The following is a 23256-nucleotide window of genomic DNA, read 5'->3' on the forward strand; positions in this document are numbered from 1 at the left end:
TCATTCCATTCTCTCTCACTTAAACTCCCAAACGAGAGAATGAATTTTCCATTTCCTCCATTAAAACTCTCAAACAAGGGAATGGAAGAATATTCTAAAATGATTATTTTCATTCCATTTCATTCAATTCCATTATATCCTCCCAAACGAGGCCTAATTGTAAACAAGATATTCCACCCCAATGTTGCTTTGAGTGCATTTTTCATATGTTGCATCCTTCTATTATGTAACTTGGAACTAACACTTTTGGTTTGCACATATCATCCTAAATCTTTTAGGTATATTTGGTCTATTTTCTTCCTTTGTAGCCCACCATAAATCTTTAAAGATGGAGTTAATTTTCTCGAAAACCTTTTTTAGGTTGCTTAGGAAGGTTATAGAAGAATAATGAGTGGTTGTGTTGTGGCTATATTTGTAATTAGACAAGAAGTTTAAACTTCTACCCTAAGAATGAAAGGGAAAGGTGAGAGATAGATTACACTTTGCCAAAGACCCTCAATAATTTATCATTATAAAGGAGAGTCCATTGATCTTTATCGAAAGGTTGGGGGCCTTGAGAGATAACATGATCTAACTCTTGATAAGTATATGAATGAAAATAAGACATGAGGTCGTAGGTTCTACACCCCACGACTCTATTTTTTATTTATCACCCTGCATTTTTAGTGCGGTGGTCACTCCATAAGTATAAGTATTTGTAGGGTGTGGAGGATAAAGATCGGGGTTCAAGTCTATAGAAGGAAGTTTTACACACATATACACTTAAATTAGGTTACAATAGAATTTATATCTTGTAAAATATATATATATCTATATGAATAAAAAATTAAAAATAAAAAGCCTACAAAACGGCAGCGTATCATTTTCCTTAAAAAAAGAAAAAGAAAAAAGAAATGGAAGAAGCTGTAGAAGTCCATCTGAATGGCTTTTTACTTTTTAGACGACACCGTTGACCTAGTAGCTTGCGATTAATATTCCAAATATAAATTTAAAAAAGAAAAAGAAAAAGAAAAGAAATGGGACCAAATCTGGAAGAGTGGAGAAGGGAAAGGAATCCGCAGATATTTGTAACGTGTCAATCAAACTTTTGAGTCTCCAGAAATGAGAAGCAGATAAATACAAACAGGTACAACAAACTTCAATCAGCGTTGTTGTTTGAGCCAGAGAGAGTCTCTTTACCTTCTTAGCCGTTCATCTCTTTTTGCATCTTTCTATTTCTCATCGTCGATTCCAAACCAAAGGTAATTTTCTTAATCTCACTATGATAGCCGTTTCAATTCTTTTGATTCTTCTAATTTCTCATCGATTTCCTTCCTTTCTCTAACTTCGGTGACAGTGTTTGGGAATATGTGGTTCACGAAGACAAACCTAAAAAATATACTGTAAGAACTGTAATTTTTGTTGTTGTTGTTGTTATTGCTTCATTTCGATGGAAGAGGATTTCAATTTCACTTTTTAATTTTCTATTGGTGAAATTAAAGAGTTTCCCCAGGAGTATATATTATTGAAGTCACAGAGTCGTAGTTAGGGTTTGTTCATAAACTATAATAATTGGATATTTTATTTTTAGATCCAGAGCCGGTATGCCTATTTTTGATTTCCTACATTTTGGCTGCATGAAGAAATAAGAGTTTAGTCAATCTTTATTTGACTGAATTGACTCAACTGAGGTTTTTCCTGATTTGTTAAATTTGAGACCGTGGATGTTGCAGGATTGTGGAGGTCTTTTTATATTTAACTGACTGAGTTTATAAGGATGTATGTTGATTTTTGTTTGTCTTGTGATTGATTTGCATTAGTATGCTAGCGGATTGAGAGCTTGAAGAGGGAAAAAAGTAGTTCTGTAATTAGTGACTTGCAGAGATGTTGGGGAGAAAAAGGACTTGCGCAAAATGGCTGTTGACCACAAAATATGGTATGCTTGTATACTTCTATATTATGTTCTAGAATTAGTCTATATAGCTATTTGATGATTTTTTCATGTAATGATTGGTCAAGTTATTATGCCTTTTTCTCTCTCTACCCTCCTCCCCAACACACCCAATAAGGTGCTATTTACTTGAAGTTGATTAAATTCTATCTTTAAAGAGGCGTACTGGCCTCACGCAGGTAGTGTGCTTTTACCTATCAGCATATGTAATTTTGTATATACATTGATGTGGTGGTGTGCACAGCTCCTGCATGTGTTAATTTTTGGGAAAATTACACATTTGCTGCTATGATTAAGCCTAATTGTGCATCATTTCCCTTGATGGTTAAATGTTACTTTGAAATCCTCTATTTTTGGGGCTTCCTGCCATAATTAATTGCAAACTTGCATCTTGCATGCACTTGAGATGAGGGGCTAATAAAATAAATCATCTAATTAGAAATGGTATTAGGTGGCATTAGGTACTCAAGGGTGAAATATTTGTATTTAATCAATATAGAAATTAAAATCAAGCTTGTTTTAGGATGGGGTATGCGGTCATGTTAAGGTTAGGCTGGTGATTAGGAGTATGATTCCATCTTTCTTGATGTGGACCCTTTGGAGAGAAAGGAATTCCCGCTTTTTCAAAGATATAGATAGATTAGGCTGTGTTTGTTTCGGCTGTAAAGAAATTTGGGAAAACATTTTACACCCTTGACGGTGTTTGGGTAAACATGAAAATACTGTCAAACTGAAAATAAATTCAGTTGACCGTAAAAGAAGGTGACGTGGAGTGTAATTAGTTTTTCACTTCCAATTTACCTTTAAATCATTTTACACTCTCACTCACACGGTCACACCTCTGCTAGCCGAAGGAGAGAGAGAGCTTACCTGTGGCTCTAGCCCAAGTTTGTGCCTCCACTCACCGGCTTGGAGTCATTGTCGCTACACATCTACACCGCCGGTCAAGGTCGAAAAGTTCTTGCATGTCTCTGATCTACAAACCGATCTCGTAACTGTTGCCTCTTTCAAATCCACTTGCTGATCTTGTCACTGTTGCCTTCTTTAGACCCATCCGCCGATCTCGTTGCTGTCACCTCCTTCAGATCCACCCAACGATCTGACTGCCTTTACCTCTCTCTTTCTCTCAATCTATTTCTCTCCCCCTCTCTCACGATCGGGGCTTAGTTTTGAGAAAGATTGAATTTTTTGTTATGTTTTGTTTTTTGTTGATTTGGTTTATATATGGGATTTTCTATTATAATATTTGTTTGGAAACTGAGCAAATGTGAGAGAATGTGTTTTCTAGAGGATTTTCTAGAACACAACCAAGCCCCTTAAAATATTTTCCAAAGCATTTTTTGGGATGCAACGAAACACCTGAAAATATTTTATACTCTGAAAACATTTTACATTGAGTTGTACACAGCCTTAGTTGCAAAGGCAGTTTAGTGTACATGCGCCAATATTTTATACTCTGAAAACATTTTACATTGAGTTGTACACAGCCTTAGTTGCAAAGGCAGTTTAGTGTACATGTGCCAACATCTTCTTTTAATTTATATTTTTATGAACATGTGCCAACATCTTTGTCCCATTGGGAAAGTGTTTGGGGTAGCAAAGTACCACATGAGGTATGTTTTTTTTTTTTGTTTTTTTTATTTATTTATAAATTTATAATTTTTTGTTGTTGTTTAGGGAGAATCTTTGAATTTTATATTGACCTTTAATAACCTAATGAAGAGGAAGTTAGTGGTTTCAATAGATGTATCATGTACAATGCGCTATACTTGCACATGATGTGATTCACCATCCAAATTCCATTTGGTGAGTTGGGACAAAATTTGTACCCCCATATCCGAATGGGGTGTTGAATGTTGGGAATATTTGTCAGATTAATTAAGCCCTACTAGGGAAATGGTTGTGGAGATATGGTGTAGAGAGGGAGGCTTTGTGGAGGCGGGTAGTAGGATGGAAGTAGGGCTGGCGATCCAAGACCAAGACTTGACTAAACTGTTTGACTTGTGGTGAACTAAACTTGCAATTGATTGATCCGAATAGTTAATTGGTCGACATCGGGTCTCATACTCTAAAATATGATTACATTAGATCGGGTGGCGGTTCTAGTTTACTACAACTTGATCCAACCAAAATCGCCTTCAAGCCACTATTCTCCTCTTCAAATTTGTCATTTCCTTCGTCAATGTTGCCGTTCTCACAATTTGGTGAGATCAACGGCTGTAATCCTCCTTCAATGTTGTCGTTTTTCACTAATATGTCAAGATCCCACCAAATCTGGTGAGATCTCCACCAAATCTAGCGAGATCTCCACCAAATCTAAGGAGATTACGATCAAATAAGGGGATAATGGTCAAATCCAGTGAGTCTTCATCTGATTTTGAAGTTGCCACACGCGTTAACGCCTCAAGCTTTAGGTGCTCTTGATTTATCCAGCTGTCAAACAATTTAGTCCTTGGCGGTTGATGCAAGGTAGTTAAAGGCGAAAGATGACCTTAAGGTGCTAAGGCCTTATATTGTCTGAGGCATGAGGCGACCAAAATGCTCTAGCCTGAGTAAAGTAAGACGTTAAATTCTTAATATATTTATTATACATGTAAAACTTAAATCATATGTACCTAGTGGATTGAAATATTATAATAAAGTGTTTTTCAGTGTGTTGCACAAAGAAGTTAGGTCTAACAAATTATTTCAAAATAGGATTAACATGGTTTAGGCTCTATTAGTTATTCAAAGAACAGGTTTTACAACAAGCTTCTATATAAATTAATTAATCCAACAAGTTTTACAACAAACTTTTGTAAATAAATTTAACTAACAATAGGTTCTATAACATGCTTTTTTAAATTAATAATCTAATAATAATAATAGGTTTAACAACCACCTTCTATAAAAAAATTAAAATTTACTAAAAAAAAAAACACTTGAGTCTCTTCCCTTAGCGCTTTTTCATGGCTTAAGGTGGTAGCTATGCTCTTCTAGGATCTAAAGGCAAGCACCTTGCCTCGCCTAAGTGCCTAGACGAGCACCCGGCTCACCTTTGACTACAATGGGTTGATGACCTGTATTCCTTGAGGTTGGCGGCAGGGGGTTGGAGCCAGAGTTGTTTCAGAGACATGTGGTTAGCTTCTGGAAGTATATCCAAAGGGGGTGGAAAAATTTCTCTTGCTTTGTTAAGTTTGAGGTAGGGCCGTAGGGGACGATACTAGGTCAAAAATGTGGCTTGATGCTTGGTGTGGTAATGAAACACTTTAAGGAATCTTTCCCTGAGCAGTATTGACTTGCTCGAGATAAGGAAGCATTAGTGGTGGATCACATGAGATTGCATAATTGTTCAATTCATTGGGAGTTAAATTTTACTCAGGCAGTTCAGGATTGGAATTGGAGTTGTTCTCATCGTTTTTGGACTTACTTTATTCTATAGAAGTGCTAGGTTGTGTAGATGATAGGCTATGTTGGAGGCCAGCTATTAGCCGACTATTTAGAAGGGGTTTGAACTTATTATAGAGCTTTAGCTCATGAGTTGTTTCCTTGGAAAAACATCTGGAAGCCTATAGCACCAATAAAAGTAGCATTCTTTCTCTAGGCAGCTTCCTTGGGGAAAATTTCTAACAGCATAAAACTTGTGACAGCATAATATTATTCTCATTAGTTGGTGTTGTATGTGTAAAGTGATGGAGAGACGGTGGATTATTTGTTATTACACTGCCCTATTGCCAAAGAGTTATGGGATGTGGTCTTTGCTCTTTTGGGGTTTAGTGGGTGATGCCAAAGAGGGTTGCTGATTTACTAGCAAGTTGGCAAGGCCGTTTTGGGCAGTAGGCATTGCAATAGGGAGACTTGGAAGCCCCTTCCTCATTGTTTGATGGGTGAGTTTGGATGGAGAGAAATGTAAGAAATTTTGTTGGGTGTGAGAGGTTGACTTTTGATTAGATGATGCGTATGAGGACTTTGTTCAAGTGGTTATCGGCTTTTGGGAATTTTTTTTTCTCAAATTTGATGGAGTTTATTGAATATTGTTCTTTTAAATCATAGTTATATTTGCATCCAACATACAACCTGTGGACTTGGATGATTTTTTTTTTTTTCCCTCAAATAAGTAGAGAGAACTTGCTTCTTCATGGCCCTATAGCCCAAGAGTTGTGGTCCTTTGCACTTATTGCTTTTGTGGTGGGGTGGTGATGCCAAGGCTGGTGATGGATTTGATGTTTTTCTTGGAGGGGAGTGTTTGGGTGTCTTTATAATCGGTAGTTTTTTAGGCTACTCATTGTATCATGTGGACCATTTGGAGAGAGATATATTGTAGGACTTTTGAAGGTGGAGCAATCGACACAAGATATTGAGAACATTTTTCTAAGAACTCTCTATGAATATTGTACTATGATTGGGGGAGTTTCTTCTTGTTTCTCTATAGTTGAATTTTTGGATCATATGGATGTTCATTCTTAATTCTTTAGGAAGCTCACCGTTTTGAACTCTTTATGATTTTGTAGACAGCATGTCTTTATTTTATTTTTTTGGGAACATTCCATAGTATACTCCCTATGTGTTGCGGCTTCTTTTTTTTTCCCCATGACCTCGCTACCTCCTCCTCCCTCTCTCTTCACCTCCTCAATAGCAATTTCATACTTCCTTCAACCTCCTTCCCACTTACCACTGCTTTTCCCTCCACTGGACCACCACCCCAATTCCCTTTCTTATTTCCACCACCTTTTGGCTTCTACCCATGCCCTCCATTGTTTTCATGCCCCCTACACATTTTGTCACTTGGCCAGACTAACATTCCCCAACTATTACATAGTGACCTCCACCGTTGCAATCGCTCAACCTGCAACCATTTCAACCACCTTCACAAGTAAACCCACCCCAACCACCTCAACCGCTTGCACAAATAAACTCACCCCAGCATTAACACTTGAAAAACATTATGAAAAATCCTATTCCTATTCCTAAAGGAAATGAATCAGGAGGTAGCAAAGGGAATTTTCGTATTGATGCAAAACATTTTTCTTTATATTTTGATGATGGGCGACCATACCCTTACGCCATTCATAAGAGTAAACGTAGTGTTAAAAGTCTTATTAAAAGTTCCATTTGGGTAGGGAAGACGAGACTGGGACAACCTTAAGAAGTTGCAATTTTGCTGCAGGTTGAATAAGGCTAGGTTTTTGTGTGGAAATAGCAGAGTATCACAGTGGAGTCTAGAGAGGATGTATCATGATTCTCAAAGGTTCCAATCGGTCTGGTTGGTTTGCCTTTGAGAGAGGTGCGCTGCTTCTCTTTGGGTGAAAATCCAACTCAGGCAGTGGTGGTGAACCTTGACAGTGCTATGGGTGGTGGGTCGGAATTGGAAAAATCCCAACAATAATGATAATTTGCGAAAGTTAAGGAATTTTCAAAATTCTGGAAACTCGTTGGTAATGAAAAGGATTTATGGGGGATATGGTGAAGGTTTTAGACACCGAGTCTCTTAAAAAAATGGAAGACCCATATTTCATTTTAAGTAGCACACTTGGCTTTGAAAACTACTAAGCTTAAGGATGGAAAACCTGTGGTGTTTTGGGCTGGCACTAATGCCACTTAATGGGTTGTTAAGAGTAAAACTAGGCCCGAGACTCTTAAAATAAATTGGGCTTGATGTTTGTGGTAGTAATATAGAGGCCCACTCTTCAATATATATTGACCCAAAGGCAGAACTCCCATAACTGCAGCCTCGCTTGATAGTTTGCGTAACCAGAAGTATCGTGAGGCTAAGGGTTTAATCTGGGAGGTGGGTTTTGGCATAGGGGTAGATTGGAGCTCTCGAGAAACAGGAGAGGGTTCTAATTGTTAGGGGGAGGGGGTGTTGGGTTTTGGCTCTTTTGAAGGCATGGTGGTGGTGGTCGGGCAAAACTCAATGAGTTGATAACCTAGAGGTCACGACTGTTGCGGCAGCATTTGATCTCTTTACTGCTTTGCTATTGGTCATGGTGGTCGATGGGTGGGCTGATATGTAATTTTCAAAATTTTGAGGAGTCCTAACTTGTTTTCTCCTCATTTTGAGGACCTATTAATGTAGGTTAAAAGGGGATTAGGGAGCTAAAAGGGTTGATTTCTACAGTTAATTATGATGGGCATTCTACTTAAGGTAGTAGGGGCAAAGGTTCCTATGAATGGGGTAGGATCAGTTAGTGGTTACCCATGAATTTGCAAATTTGATCATGGAATGTTAGGGGGTTAAATAATTCCCATAAGAGGGATATTGTGAAGAATTTACTCAAGGAATGGAATTTTGATATTGTCTGCATCTGGGAGACTAAATTGGACTATTCAATTGATTGGGTTGCTTTAAATGTTGATCACACATCTGTGGCATGTTGGTGATTTGGGATTGAAGGGCTTTTGTGAAGATTAATGCAGTTGTGGGTCAGTTTTCAGTTATTGTATTTTTGAAGGGTGTAGTGGATGGTTTTGAATGGGCTTGCACGAGAGTGGTCCTTCTTTGTCTGGGAGGCAACAATGAGACTTAAATGTAATCATCCGATTGAGAGGCTTGGCTGTGATTCTTTTAGTTCAGCCATGTTTGCATTCTCATTTTTTATTGAAAATAGTAACTTGTTGATTTACCTGGTTTAGGAATTCCGATCCACCATCTATGTCCAAAATTACAGGACTCTGATATCAGTGGATTGGGAAGATCATTTTGTGGATGTGACTTAGAGAGTTCTTCCCCATGTTGTTTCAGATCATTGTCCTCTTATGGTGGAGGTTGGTGGTGTTAGTAAGGGGTGTTGTGCTTTCAAATTTGAAAATGTGGCTGAAAGTAAAGGGCTTTGTTGAGAAAATTCAGCAGTGGTGGAATGGGTATCACTTCATAGTCTCTGCAAGTTTCATTGCTACTAAAAAATTGAAGGCACTTAAGGAAGATTTGAAGAAGTGGAATAAAGAATTTGGGGATTTGGCCTTTAGGAATAAGAGTTTATCGACCGAGTTAATGGGTTTGGATGCTAGAGAAGAGTCATAGGGTCTTTTGCATGAGGAAAAAATTTGTAGAACTCAGCTTAAAGGTGAAATTAAGTAATTGGCATCTTTGGAGGAGATTTTTCGGAGAAAAAAGTCTCGTGCACTATGGTTGAAAAAGGGGTATAACAATACCCATTTCTTTCATAGATTGGCTAACTCATATAGAAGGGCTAATTATGCTATGGGCATTGAGGTTGATGGTGTGATTTATGAGGATGAGGATATAATGTGTACTGGAGTAGAACAATTTTATAAAAATTGTACCAGGAGATGGATAGTTGGTGCCCTATTGTGGATGAGTTAGATTTGCGTGTATTGAGGTGGATGTGAGACATATGCTTGAGAGAGAGTTCACTAGAGATTAAGTCCATCAAGTGTTGCAAGAGATGGAGGGTGATAAATTAGGTTGCACCGACACGCCATTTTTTGCGACGTACCGGTGTCCGACATGTGTCGGACATGGATATCGGTACGACTCGCCGGACTCTGGTGTCTGAGCGGTGTCCTTTTTTTTTTGCTTCTCCGACACGGCGCCGACACAACTCCGACACGGTGGACACGCCAGCAGTGAAAAAAAAAAAAAAAAATCACAGATTTTGACAAATGGACAAATCATTATTGTTGATTTTGTGATATACCCTAAAACCAAGGGAGTTGATTCCGTACCGTACCGGCTGGTACCGTCGATATATTTCATACCGGTGCCTAAACCAGTACAGAAATGCTGCTATATTGTACAAGTTCAAATACCAGATGTATCGGGTTCGTTTCGGCTTTATCAGGTTATTTACCGGATTCCGGCCGAAAAATAAAAACCTGCCGGTACCGAAAAAATCAGCAAAAAATAAATAGAAAGGAAAAAATAAACGTTTAGTGGACATTACCGGCATCGCCGCAAAATTTTCAGGTATTAAACTGTATTTCACGGTCTCTCCCCCACCCATCTTCTTTTTCTTCTTCCTAATGCCTCTGTTCTTTATCTTTTCATTTTCGCCACTCAACTGCCCAACTCCTCAGATCTATATCTTGAGCAATGAACTAGTAATAGCATTTGGTTAAGTGTGCCCTTGACAAGTGACAATACCACTACACTCGTGTGAAGTACTGAAGTTTAATGGAGTGTCTATTCAACTCTTTTGAAATTTTTTACCATGGTCAAATTGATAACGTGTTGTGCACTACAACTGCTATTATTATTATTATCATATTATTATTTATTAAATAAATCAACTATAAAAAACTATCTATTGAGTACTTATTAAATAGATAAACTATCTATAATTATTAAAATGAGCTAACATTTTAATTTTTTAACTAAAGTTTAGCATATTGATTAAGATATAGACTTATAATTATAAATAATTTTAATAAATTATATGGATTTTGACTAATGAACTTATAAATAAGTAAATAAATAGTTATATATTTATTTATATATATATAAATATATAAAACTTATTTTATGTATAAAAATATTAAAAAATATGCCTAAATATAAAATTTAGTTAATTATTTAATTGCTGTGTCCACGCCGTGTCGTATCCTTATTTTTCAAAAAGTGTTGTATCCCTGTATCCGTACCCGTGTTGTATCCGTACCCGTGTCCGTGCAACTTAGGTGATAAAGCCCCTGGCCTAGATGGGTTTACCATAGCTTTCTTTGAAAAATGTTGGAGGGTGGTGGAAGGGGATGTTGTGGCTTTCTTTGAGCATTTCCACATGCTTTGTGTTTTTGAGAGGTCTCTAAATGCCTCCTTCCTAGCCTTAATTCCCAAGAAGCATAATGCATTGAATATCAAAGATTTCTGGCCTATTAATTTAGTGGGTAGTGTGTATAAGTTACTGTCTAAGGTGTTGGCTACTAGGCCGAGGGTGGTATTAGAGAAACTCATTTCAAAGGCTCAAAATTATTTTGTTGGAGGTAGGCAGGTTTTAGATTCAGTACACATTGCTAATGAGTGACTGGATAGCAGATTGAAGAGCTGCGGTCCGGGTGTGATTTGCAAATTAGAAAAAGCCTATGGTCAAGTGAATTGGGATCTCTATTTTATCTTTTGGGGAGAGATGGTGGAGGATGGATTGAGAGACGTGTGTCACCACTGTTCGCTTCTTAGTTTTGGTTAATGTATCCTTTGCTGGTTTGGGACAAGGTGACCCCTTTTTCATCTCTTTTGTTTCTTCGAATCATGGAGGTTTTGAGCAGGGTATTGAATAAAATTGAGGAGAGGGGCTTAATATGTGGCTTTCATGTAGGGCTTAATAGTTCAATTGGAGTTAGTGTTTCACTTATCCTTTTTCCTTATGACACCATAATGTTTTGTGATGCTTCTAGGGAACATTTGTTTTCCATCAAAATGGCTCTGATATGTTTTGCAGTTGTTACTGGATTGATGGTTATGTGGGGAAAAGTGAAATTGTTCCTATTGGAGAGATGAGTAACTTGGATAATTAGCAAGTTTTCTTTGTTGTAGGGTGGATAGTCTTGCCAATGAAATATTTGGAAATGCCTTTGGGTGCTCCGTTTAAGGCAACCTTTATTTGGAATTGCATTTTTGGAGAAGATGGAAAGGAAATTTTTGGGTTGGAAGCAGCTCTACTTATCAAAGGGAGGTAGACTCACTTTGTTGAACAGTAACATTCTTTTTATTTTTGTTTACCATCCCTAAATCTGTGGCTAATAGATTGGAAAGAATTCAATGATATATATATATATATATATTTTATGGGGGGCATCAAAGGAGGGCTTAAAATACTCCTTGGTGGCATGGGACAAGGTTTGTTCACCCGTTGATGCGAGTGTTTTGGGGTTCAGGAGGATTGTGTATTTCAAGCATTGCTAGGGAAATGGTTATGGAGGTTTGGGCATTTTAAATTCTTATTTATGGCAAAGGGTTATTGCCACCAAATATAAGGAGGACAAGGTGGGGTGGTATTAGAGCATGATGGGATGGATTTTCTCAGCATTTGGTTTTTGAAGTTGGAGAGGGTAGTCATATTCTTTTTTGGCATGATCGGTGGGCCTCTTAAGCTTCTTTACCCTGATATTTTAAGCTTTTATATATTTTGAGCCGCTAGTTGGATGGGGATTATTGGAGTTGGAATTTGAGACTTCACAGAAATTTTCATGATTGGGAATTACTAGTATTCTCTTTTCTTGATTATATTTATTCTCGAGTTCCAAGGGGTGAGGGGAGTGACAAGTTGCATTGGTGTCTCAAAGGAAGTGGTCAGTTCGATACCAGGTATTTTTGTCAAGAAATTCAGGGTACTACTAATTCCCCATTTCCATGGTAGGGTATTTGGTCCATTAAGGTTCCTAAAAGGGTTGTGTTCTTTATGTGGACAGCCGCTCTAGGTTGGATCCTCATGATGGATAATCTTATGAAGAGAGGATTGCCATTAGTAAATTGGTGTTGTATGTGTCAAAGTAATGGGGACTCAGTGGATCACTCTTATTTCATTGTGAGGTTGCCCATGCTTTGTGGGGGGTGCGTTTTAGATATTTGGGATTCATTGGGTCATGCTAGGTTTTGTTGTGAGTTTGTTGTTTTGTTGGAGGAATTGGTTCGGAAAGCATTGCTCCGATATTCGTAGCATGGTTTGATGAACTTGTTTGGAAGGAGTAGAATTGTCGTTTGTTTGAGGTACTCAACCTATTTCACCATGTTAATAAATGAGTTATATTGTTTGACAGAATACATTACCCAAAAATTGATCTGGTTAACATGCTTTCATATTTTATATATACATAAATAGTTACAAATATAACTTATCAAAAAAAAAAAAAAAATAGTAACAAATATAAACAATTAGATTCTATACAAAGCCTATTTGATAATATATTTTTTTATAAAAAAGTTTCTCAGTTCATATTCAATTAAAATTAAATGAAAAATTATTAACAAATTTTCATCTAAATTTAGAAACAAACAATCAAAGAAAAATGGTCGAGTAGGAAGGAAGAAACGGAGAGTGAAAGAGGCAAAGAATGGTTGTAGAAATGAATTGCAAGGGGAGGGGTGCATTCACCAATGTAACATTAAATTTTTTTATTGCTCAATTTTCTATGTGAAATTCATGTTGATATTGAATTGGAAGTTACGCTCACACCCATTGGGTTTTGAACACATGAAACCACACTCCCACTACGTTCTTATGGGGAAACAAGGTATCATTTGAACTAAGCTCCTTGGTTTTGTATTTGGTGCATTTTTTGCAGATTGTTTATTATTCTTTTTTTTTATACGCTCTTCTTTTTTATTTTTTGTTTATCTCATAGTATTAGTATCTATTCCTGAGATATTTGGAATTCAATTTTTGATGTTTCATTTTCATTTGAGTTGAAATTATATTTTATCACACGGTTATTATAAGATAAGGCTCTAACCTACTACTCTCTGCACAAAAAAAAGAAGAAGAAAAAAATAAAAGAAAACCCTCATAACAGAATATCTTCTTTTTTGCAAGAAAATTATGACTGAGATATGTTCATGTGAGAAATGAGAAGTGATTTTTTTTTTTTTTTTCAGGTTTTGCGAAATCCTTTTCTGTTGATTGGGTCCTCCATCCCAGATATTCAAGTGAAGACTTGTACATTACTTTTATAGTTAGTGTTTAGGATCTACTTTGTGAATAGTGATAGTGATAGTTCTTGTAGATAATGGAAGCAAAGTGGGCCCAAGTACTGGATGATGGGGCAAGAAATGTTGTCTGTTTGGACAGGAAAAGGGCAGCTCGATGCACAAAAAAAATAGTTAGCGTTCGCCAACAAGTGTTGTCACAACGGTCTGGCTTGAACTTATCTTTTGGCAAGGTCGGTAAGCGTAAGAGATCAGATTCATGCAAAAGTCAGTGTGGATCATGCTCGAAGAGATCTTTACTTAAAAACTATATGAATTTCACTAAAAGTGGGCTTCCTCAACGATTTTTGTATCATCAAAATGGTGAGTGGACTGATTATCCTCAAGACATTGTGGAGTTGGTCAGGAGGCATTTTCACTTGAAAAATGCGGCAGTGAATGTGGAATTCAATGGCTGCCATTTATTGCTTGATATTTTGTATATGATTGAATTGGAGTTGAAAACGGGTTTACAGAAGTACATTGCTTGGATTGATGAAGCGGGATGTTGCTTCTTTCCAGAATTCCCCTCTTGTGTTAGTGAAACATGTGAGTTCTGCCAATCTAAGTTAGAGGATGATGCAACTGTTTCATTATCAGAGCCAAATGAGATGCCTGACATCAAGTTGCAGCTTGAGATTGGATTAACTGAAGTGAATAGTTCTAATTCAGAGGAATGTGTTGAAGAGTCAAATGTTCGTGCTAAGCGGAATAAGGTTGAAACAAAATCTGTTAGTAACTGTGAGGATCTGGAAGTCAGTGACAATGATAATCGAACTTCAGATTTCAGTTCACACAAGTCTAGGGGGGAAAATCAACAAATTGCTGAAAATAGAACAACTAAGTATGTAGTTATGCACGAAATGCTGGACTTTGATACCGTGAAGGACAAGTTTGTTACGGGCATGGGTTCATCTGTAAGTGCAAATATACTAGAGGTCAAGCGCTGCTCTAGTGATTTGTTGCAAACTCGGCTAGAGCTATTTCAAAAGCAGGTTGAAATAACCAAGAAGAATCGTGGCAATCCAAATGTCCAATATGGCTGGCTAGCTGCTAGTAAAGATGCTTTATCTAGCATCATGACATATGGGCTTGGGCACGGTGGACACAAAATGATGTCCTCATATGGCATTGGAGTTCACCTTGCACCATTAAACTATTCGCATATAAGGTCAGTATTCACACACACACACACACACACACATGAAACTCCCTGGGAAATATGATCTACATTTGAATTACAATGAAGATTATGACTGTTGTACAAGGTTTGAGCACATGGGAAATTATTTTTCTAATACAGGTTTTGCCACCCCCTTTCCTCTCTATTTATATTTTGGGAAGCCCTTGGTCTTAACTCTACCAGATGGATAATCATATTTCTTTGAGTTGTGCTTATTTTTTTCTTTTGGGAGGACTCAACTCTTGTTTTCTTTACAGTGCAAGTTATTGTGATGATGACGAAAATGGGATAAGATACGTAGTGTTCTGTTGTGTGATATTGGGAAATGTGGAGGTTGTCAGTCCTGGATCTGTACAATGTCGTCCCAGCACTGAAAACTTCGATAGTGGAGTTGATAGCCTTCAAAGCCCACATCATTATATAGTTTGGAATATGAATATGAATACCCATATTTTTCCAGAGTTTGTTGTCAGTTTCACGATGTCTTCCAGTGCTGATGGTGGTATGTTTTTCTTTATTTCCTTTTTCTTGTGTTTAATGTATTATCTCTTTGGAGAACTTTGGAAATGATCTTGTATACCTTATATACACGTGTAGCAGTTCATCTTGATTTTTGAATCTGTTTGAAATGGGACACACAGTCAACCCGGCCAAAAACGGCTAGGCAGTTTATGTACATTGTACTGTCTATTATGAGTCTGAGCCATGTCTTTGTGCAGGATATATGGAGACCTTAATTTTTCTTAGCTGCTTTTAGTAAGTTCTAATATTTTGAACTTCCTTCGAGTATTGCACCATGAGAACTTTGTGATTTTATGGCAGGATGTCTTGTTGCTAAAGAAAATAGAATTGATGTCTCGGGAATTACTACTTGTGAGTGGCCTCAAAGCCAGGTGCAGTTGTATCGCTCTCCAGTTGTATCAGTAAGCTTTTTTGCATGCTCTTTATGTATTTTATTCTTTGTTGGCCATTTTGTTTTGTTGGCAGCGATCCTTGATAGGGAGCACATACACCTGGGTTTTCTTTTTCATGTGTACCATTCAACTGGTAAAATGACACTTTAGTGTGATTGGTGCGAAAAAAGAAGATGAAAAGAGTTAGATGCTAGCCAAGCATCTATTATAAATGTCAATTCAACAACTCTTTAATCTTATCCAAATTTTCAGTCCAATTATTTCAGCATAAAATGTTTTTAGCTGCAAACAGTTTCAAGAAAAATTGATTGTTTTCCAATGTGTGGTGGTGTTCCTGAAAATGCCAAGGGAAACATTTTTTGGTGTTTGGATTTAAAAAAAATAAAAAACACTAATGTTCCTATTTTTTTTTTTTTTGGTATGGATATTAAATAACAACTTTAATTTGACACTTTAAAATGTTAATACAAATCAACTAAAGTCAATCTTAAAGTAATAATGCAACAACAGATAAAAACCCAGGAAAAATATACAAAATCCCATTGTGGTTTCCCCTAAAAGGGTGGAACCTCCTTGAGGTTTTGAGTGTAACACTTCAACCTTGGGGTTTTTGAGTGTAACACAAACCCCCTCTGTAGGAGTGTAACACTATTACTGAACTTACCAAAAATAAATACCAGGGAAAAATGTATAATACCCCATTGTGGTATCCCCTAAAAGCATGGATCTTCCTTGAGGTTTTGAGTGTAACATTTCAATCGGTGGAGTTTTTGAAGTTCAATCTTATTAGAGGGCATTACAACCCACTAATCCACAATCTTTTCCATGGAAGCCATTGTGGAAATTGAAAACCTACAAAGGTTAGTTTCTTCCTTTGGATTGCGGCGTTGGGAAAATTTTTGATTGTTGATAATTTGTGGAGGTGGCGAGTGCTTGTGGTGGATTGGTGTTGTATGTGTAAGGGGATTGGGGAGATTGTTTATCACTTCCACATTGCCCTATAGCTTGAGAATTGTGAAATATGATGTGTTCACTATTTGGGGTTGAATTTTTAATTCTCTATCCTGCAGGAGAATTGTCAACCATTTCCAGAGCTTGGGAAGAAATGCCAAGAAAAGATTGTGACCCTTGGTTCAAATTCTTCGAAGACTCCCAAATCACCATGGATGCCTTTTGGCAAGTTGTTTGAAGTTATCTCAAAAGAAACATCTCCTAAAGATATGGAGTTGGTGAACATTCATTATCAACAATTCAAGGTTAGTAATTATTTTTAAAGGATGTATTATACATCATTGATTATAGTTCTTTCTTTAAAAAAAAATTATAATTGATTATTTTCTTTCTTTGTTATTTCATCAGAGCAATAAGATTAGTAGGGAAGATTTTGTTAAAAAGTTGAGATGGATTGTTGGGGATACGTTGTTGAGGTCCACCCTAATGGGTCTTCAGTGCGAGGTATGGTTCATATTTTTGTATATTATTAAGCACTAGCCACTTTTGCCTGATTTGAGCTCCATAGCTGTAACTTTGGGATCTAGTTACCATAGACTCTGCAAAATAGAATACCCAGACAGTCACAAACATTTATTTGCATGCACCGACGCATCCTGCTATATCTAACATTGAACCAGAACCGATTTAAAAAAGAAAAAAAAGAAAGTAAAAATGAAACATGTCAGTTTGGCTGGCGGGTTTTTTAAATAATAGTCCTACGTCACATTTTTGTTCTTGAGTCATCATATTGGTTTATATAATTTATTTTTTGGCTAGGTTATATATATATATATATTCTCATGTTATTGATACTCTCCTTCCTAGGGTTATAATAGTCCTACGTCACATTTTTGTTCTTGAGTCATCATATTGGTTTATATAATTTATTTTTTGGCTAGGTTATATATATATATATATTCTCATGTTATTGATACTCTCCTTCCTAGGGTTGTCAACGGGTTGGTCCGGGTCGGGTTTGTACCCAACCCGGAACCGACCCAACCACTTCGAGTTTCCCATGCCTAGACCTGCTGCCGACCAGTGAAAGGAGTCGGTTCAGGTGGTCGGATTTTCATTGGGTACCGATCGGTCCTCGGTCGGTTTCAGGTTGTGAGAAATTTTGCCGGATTTTGCCAAAAGCTGTCGGATCTGGCGAGACCTGGCTGGATCTTGATGAGATCTTGGCGGATCTTGAAGAGATCAGGCCGAATCTCGGCGAGATCTGGCTGGATCTCGATGATATCTCGGCATATTTCGAAGAGATCTTGCCTGATCTCTTCGAGTTCAGGTCGGATCTCGACAGATTGGACAGAAAACATCGACGAACCACTATTATCGATGGTGAATGGCAACTTTCCGGTCTGTAGACGGTCCGGTCGGTTGAAAATCGATTTCTTAGCCTCAGACCCACCAATTGACCCACCGTTTTCGGGTTCAGGGGGTAAAGACCTGCCGCCGACCGTCTACAGCATCAGGTTGGCCGGTTCTCGGGCTGGATTGGACGGGTGGGTCGGGTCCCGGTTTTGTTTGGACACCCCTACTCCTTCCCCCCACCCCGGCGGTGGCCTGAACAAAAAAAAGAAAAGAAAAGGTAGACAGGTGTTAGCCACGTTAGCGACACTGTATTTGGCTAAAGCATTTAGATCAACCACTGAATGCTTGAGGTACTAGCCACCATTTAGAGTGCATTGTCTGCATGGAGTCGATGGATATGATTGTATAGTGATGGGTCTGTAAAACATTCTCTCTCATAATTAGTTTGGAGTTAAATATAAATTTAAAAAAATGATTTGGGAAGGGGATGTTGTCAGTTTGCTCAATATTTGGGTTTAGCTGGAAAAAAAAAGGTTTAGAATAGCTCAACTGGCACTTCCTCCCTTTGCAAGTGTTCAAGACCCATGCATGTGTAACTTATTTATTAAAAAAAAATATTAAGACTGTTGGCGGGCAGGGGGTTTTCTTTTTTCTTTTTGGCTTCCTGGGTAGTTGTCACTTATTTGTTAATGATGGTTTGTTTCTTGCCATTTTTTTATTTATTTCTGTAGCCGTGTCAATGTTGTGTAAAGACTCTTCTTGCTTATTTATGAATCCCAAAGTTTCATTTAGCATTTGTGACTGATCATAAAATTTAAAGTCACATTTTGTCCCTGGTTATGTTTGCAGCCGCCAGTTATGAAAACGCCAAAGCTGGAGCCAGAATAATGGCTCACTTCTGACTGTTACTGGGGTTTGCTGTATGCCTGGTAATCACTTATTTTCTGCTTTTGCCCTGGAATTTGTCGACATAATGTTGTGAACTATTTGATATAAGGTTTAAAAGAATTGCCATAAGTGCTTTGTTTTTATTTATATATCTTCCTTTAAGCTGTTTTAGGTTTAGGCGACCTGTGAATTGGTATTGTAGTTTCAAGGGTTCCTGAATTAAATTGTGAACATTTGGCCTCAATTTCATAATAAATGATTAAGTTTTTGGCTGGATTACCAAATCTAGGGTCTGCATCATTTGCCATTGAAATTTTATTAAGACGGTTTGGAAATTGAGTTGACTGGTAAAGAGCATGCTGCTCTGTGATTTTTGTAAAATAAACTCTTGTTATTGCTTGGAGATTGCACCTTGGTGCGATGCAAGCGTCTTCCACCAAAACTAATTGGTCGCGTATTCGAGTCTGAGAATCAGACCCTCCAAAAAAATTTGGGGGTAAAGTTGTTTGCTAATCATCTCTCATAGATCCTGCAAAAGTGGGAAGTTTTGTGTAGTGTACAACCTTTTTCAATTTTTTGCATGTGCATGATCTTGCTACAAATGATAAAGTTAACTTGCTCTCTCTCTCTCTCTCAGCTGCTTAGTAACTTGTTTAGATGTTCTTTTGAGATTCTCAAAAAAAAAAAAAAGTTTTTTAGCTTTCTTTCTGGCTGGCAATGAGGAGTTTTATTAAAGCCAATTGCCTGACAAGAAAATTTCAAGATATATGACAATCCAGATGGAGGATTTTCATTCCATACAAAAGAAAATTATGTTGCTTGTTAGTCATCAACTGCTTAGAGAGGTGATATATTTTATGTCTTTTGGATATACTTAGAATTGAAATTATATCATAGAGAATGCCATTATTAAAAATATGATACTTAATTGTTTAAAATCATTTTATATATGTTCTTTTAGTAACTAAAGAAGTAAAAAGTTGACCATAATGGATTATTTTTGAAAACGTAAAAAAATATCCTTGACTGTTAGTTATAATATTGTTCTAGGTTAACTAATATATAATTACTTCTAAAAAATAAAAAATAAAAATGAAAATTTGAATTAAATATTACATAGTAATTCTATATATAAGATATGTGAGAATTGACACACACTACCTAAATAGGTGAGTGGGAGTTAGAATTTTTGCATATCATGGGAATGGGATTCGAAACGTGATTGAGAATTATAATTTTTAAGAATTTTATCAAACAAATAATCAAATTTCAAGATAATAATCTCATGAATTATCTATGCTTATTCATATTCCTGCCTCACATCAATTGAAAATGTATTCAATCAATAAAAAAGGGGTCAATATTTAAACAATCATAATTACTTGTTTTCCGAGGTGAATCATCTTTAGAGAACAGGGCCACGTCGTACTAGTATTCAAGGGTTCTTGATCATAGCATAGTGGCTTGGTGCACTAACATTAGGTGTGCTCTAAGCATCAGAGGTGCTAAATGATAAAATTTTAGCTTTTAGCACACCAAATGCTACAAAAACAATTACATCACATGTTTCAAATGTTAAAAAATTTGGCAAGGATGAACAGAACTGTTTACGGAAGAAATGCTGCTAAAAAAAAAAAAAAATTCTACTTTCCCCTCTCTCTCTCTCTCTCGTTTGCTTCACTTTCGGTAACCCTCGTCCTCTCTCACCTCACTGCTGACCTCACACATCATTGATCTCGTCGATATTGCTGCTACTGTTCAGATCTCTCTCTCTTTCTCTCTCTGGCAGTCATCATCTTCCTCCTCACTCTTAGCCCTTTTAGACTCTTTCACTCTCTCCCTTTCGGCTACTGGTTGTAGGTTGTGGGTCAACTATTTTTGTTATCCTCCGGTTGTGGTGAGTTTTAGGTGGTGGTGGGTTTTTTTATTTATTTTTTTTTTATTTGTGTGATTTTGGTTGGTTTTTGAGATATTTTTTGTTGCAAATTTGGTTAGATTTGGGTTGTGGTCACGGTGGCCGGTGGTTATGGGTGGATTTGGGTTGTGAAATAATTTTTTATTGGGTTTATGGTTGTGGATTAAAATGAATTTTTTAATTGGCTGAATTGTGTTGAAGGTTAAACTTGAAGATGTGTGCATGGTGTATTATAAAGTGGTGTGTTAAAATAGATAAAGTAGGCTTTGGTGTGTTAAAATGACATTTGAGATAGAACTACTAATGCCAATGCTCTTATAGAAGATTATAATGCCAAATGCTAGTGCCATATTCCAAGATATATAACCTTTGCATGACAATGATTAGAATCCTCTCTAGATTTTATGGTAATCTTTCATGTTGAGTTCTTTTAATCCTCACGTTTCTTTTATAATAAAGGGTCAAGATTATGCGATATTATTAATCCAGTAACCATAAACCTAAAAACCTAAAAATAAGGGAGCCAAACAATAGAAGAAGTCATTATTATCACTCTAAAATAATGGTATGTTTGGTTGGGATGATTTTAAGGAGGATGGAAAAATGAGAGATGAAAATAGGAGAGAAAATGGTTGGGAGATGTATTTAGTTGGGAGGGAAGGGGGGTAGAAAACTGGTGGGGCTTAGCTGTTTTCTCTTCAGGCGCACCAAATTACAATCTCTCCAAAATGGAGGGTGAACTTGTGTATATTGTGGAAAGACTATTTGGTCCTTGGCCTATGCTTCTTAATTCTTTGTTTGTTCTTCCTCTATTTTTATTTTTATTTTTCCCCTTTTTCGTCTTCTTCGCTCCGGCTTCCTGTCTACACTTTCGAATCATTCTTTTTTTTTATATTTTCACTTAGCTCTTGCTTCTTAACTTCTATCTTCTTTTTATCTTTCCCTTTGCTCCTGCTGCTTTTTTTCACTTCTATCTTTCTTTATTTTTGGAAATTGAAGGTTATGTTTCAGATTTTTGGGATATGGTCGTGGTTAGTTGATATTTGATAGTCATACTTATCTTTTTATTCTTCTTCATTGTTGTTGTTTTTTTTATTTATTATTTTATTTTATTGACATTGTATTTTTATTTTTTTTTGTGTTTATTATGAAATTTCATACTAAATTGTGTATTTATTTTATATACATTATAGAAATCAATGTTATCTAAAAAAAAAAATGTAATAGGGATATGAGCGTAAATTCATACAAACTCAATTTTCTATCATCTTATTTCTCTTCTCAACCCAATAAAAATGTTTTCTATCTCTTCATTTGTTCATCCCTCCAACCAAACATAAATGAGTGAAACTAAAATATTTTATATTCTCCCACTTTTTCATCTCCCATCCAAACGGACCTTAAAGGATCTTGTTCCGCATGACAAACATAGAAGAATTATCAAAAGAGAATAAAATATATTTTGTTTATAGTTATCTTTTTACAATTAAGGGAGTCTAAGGTTGTGTTTGTTTCGGCTGTGAAAGGAATACAAAAAATATTTTACATCATAGGGCGTGTTTGGGTTGGTCGGAAAATTCAGTCAAACGGAAAATGATTTTCGTTGACTGTAAAATATCAACCCTTGAAGTGTAAAATAATTTACACTTCTATTTTACCTTCAAACTAATTACACTCATTTTTAGCCTACCTCAGAGAGAGAGAGAGAGCTTGAACCTGAGACCTAAACCCTGCCACCGATTGAAGCTTGCCGCTGCCTGAAGCCTACCACCGCCTGAAGCTTGTTGCTATCGCCCTCTAGATTGAACTCTCATCATCTCGATCTTGTCGTCACCTAAAGCCTACCACTATTTGACTAATCTCATCGTCTTGATCTCATCGCCCATGACTGATCTCGTCGTCTCGATCTCCCACCCATGACCGATTTCTCTCTTTCTCGATCTACCTCTCTCTCTCCCTTAGTTTTTGATCACTCTCTCTCTCAGTTTGACTAAAGTTTTTAGTTTAATGAATGGTTTTGATTTGATTTTTGTTTCTTTAAGTATATATATATTGAAATTTTCTATTATAAAATTTGTTTGGAAGTTAAGAAAATGGTTAAGAAAATGTGAGAAACTAGTAGAAAAATAGTATTTTAGAATGCAACTAAACACCTAAAAATATTTTCCAAAACAATTTTCAGAATGCAACCTTCCCAAAAATATTTTCACCTGAAAATATTTTACATGTTGCCAAACACAACCTAAGACACTAAATTCCTTTTGATAGTTGTGGATGAGGGGACAAAAGTGAAAGGGATGGAAGGGTTCTCTCCAAACAAATTGGAGTTTTTAAAAGTGTAATACAATAACATTTGTTTGCATGAAAGGAGAGAATGGAAGTGTGATGTTGTAATTTTTAAAAATGCAATACAATAATGTGATGTTATAAGAATGGTTTAGTTTTTAATGGTAATGCTTCTCCAAAAAGAAGATAATGGAAATATTTGTTTGTGGATTGTAA

General features: G+C 36.6%; 1 protein-coding gene across 5 annotated transcripts in view; it reads left to right on the forward strand.

The window, feature by feature from the left end:
* The first annotated feature begins 999 nt into the window (after nt 1-999).
* Nucleotides 1000-23256, forward strand: part of LOC126708800 (inactive poly [ADP-ribose] polymerase RCD1-like) — a 28279-nt gene continuing 6022 nt past the window's right edge. For 4 of the 5 annotated variants that reach the window (XR_007649266.1, XR_007649267.1, XM_050408748.1 and 1 more), the window contains exons 1-10: nt 1000-1241; nt 1337-1382; nt 1800-1915; nt 13458-13508; nt 13586-14718; nt 14988-15232; nt 15553-15653; nt 16715-16900; nt 17004-17099; nt 18801-18880. Coding sequence is in view for 3 of the 5 variants with exons in the window: in XM_050408748.1 (XP_050264705.1) it covers nt 1913-1915; nt 13458-13508; nt 13586-14718; nt 14988-15232; nt 15553-15653; nt 16715-16900; nt 17004-17099; nt 18801-18839 (1854 nt within the window). In the remaining 2 variants the exon portion in view is untranslated. Of the gene's footprint in view, nt 1242-1336; nt 1383-1799; nt 1916-13457; nt 13509-13585; nt 14719-14987; nt 15233-15552; nt 15654-16714; nt 16901-17003; nt 17100-18800; nt 19124-23256 lie in introns of those variants that run through there. The other variant, XM_050408746.1, reaches the window with a different exon arrangement.

This window comes from Quercus robur, chromosome 12, assembly GCF_932294415.1.
Source record: "Quercus robur chromosome 12, dhQueRobu3.1, whole genome shotgun sequence".
In the NCBI taxonomy this organism is placed as follows: domain Eukaryota; kingdom Viridiplantae; phylum Streptophyta; class Magnoliopsida; order Fagales; family Fagaceae; genus Quercus; species Quercus robur.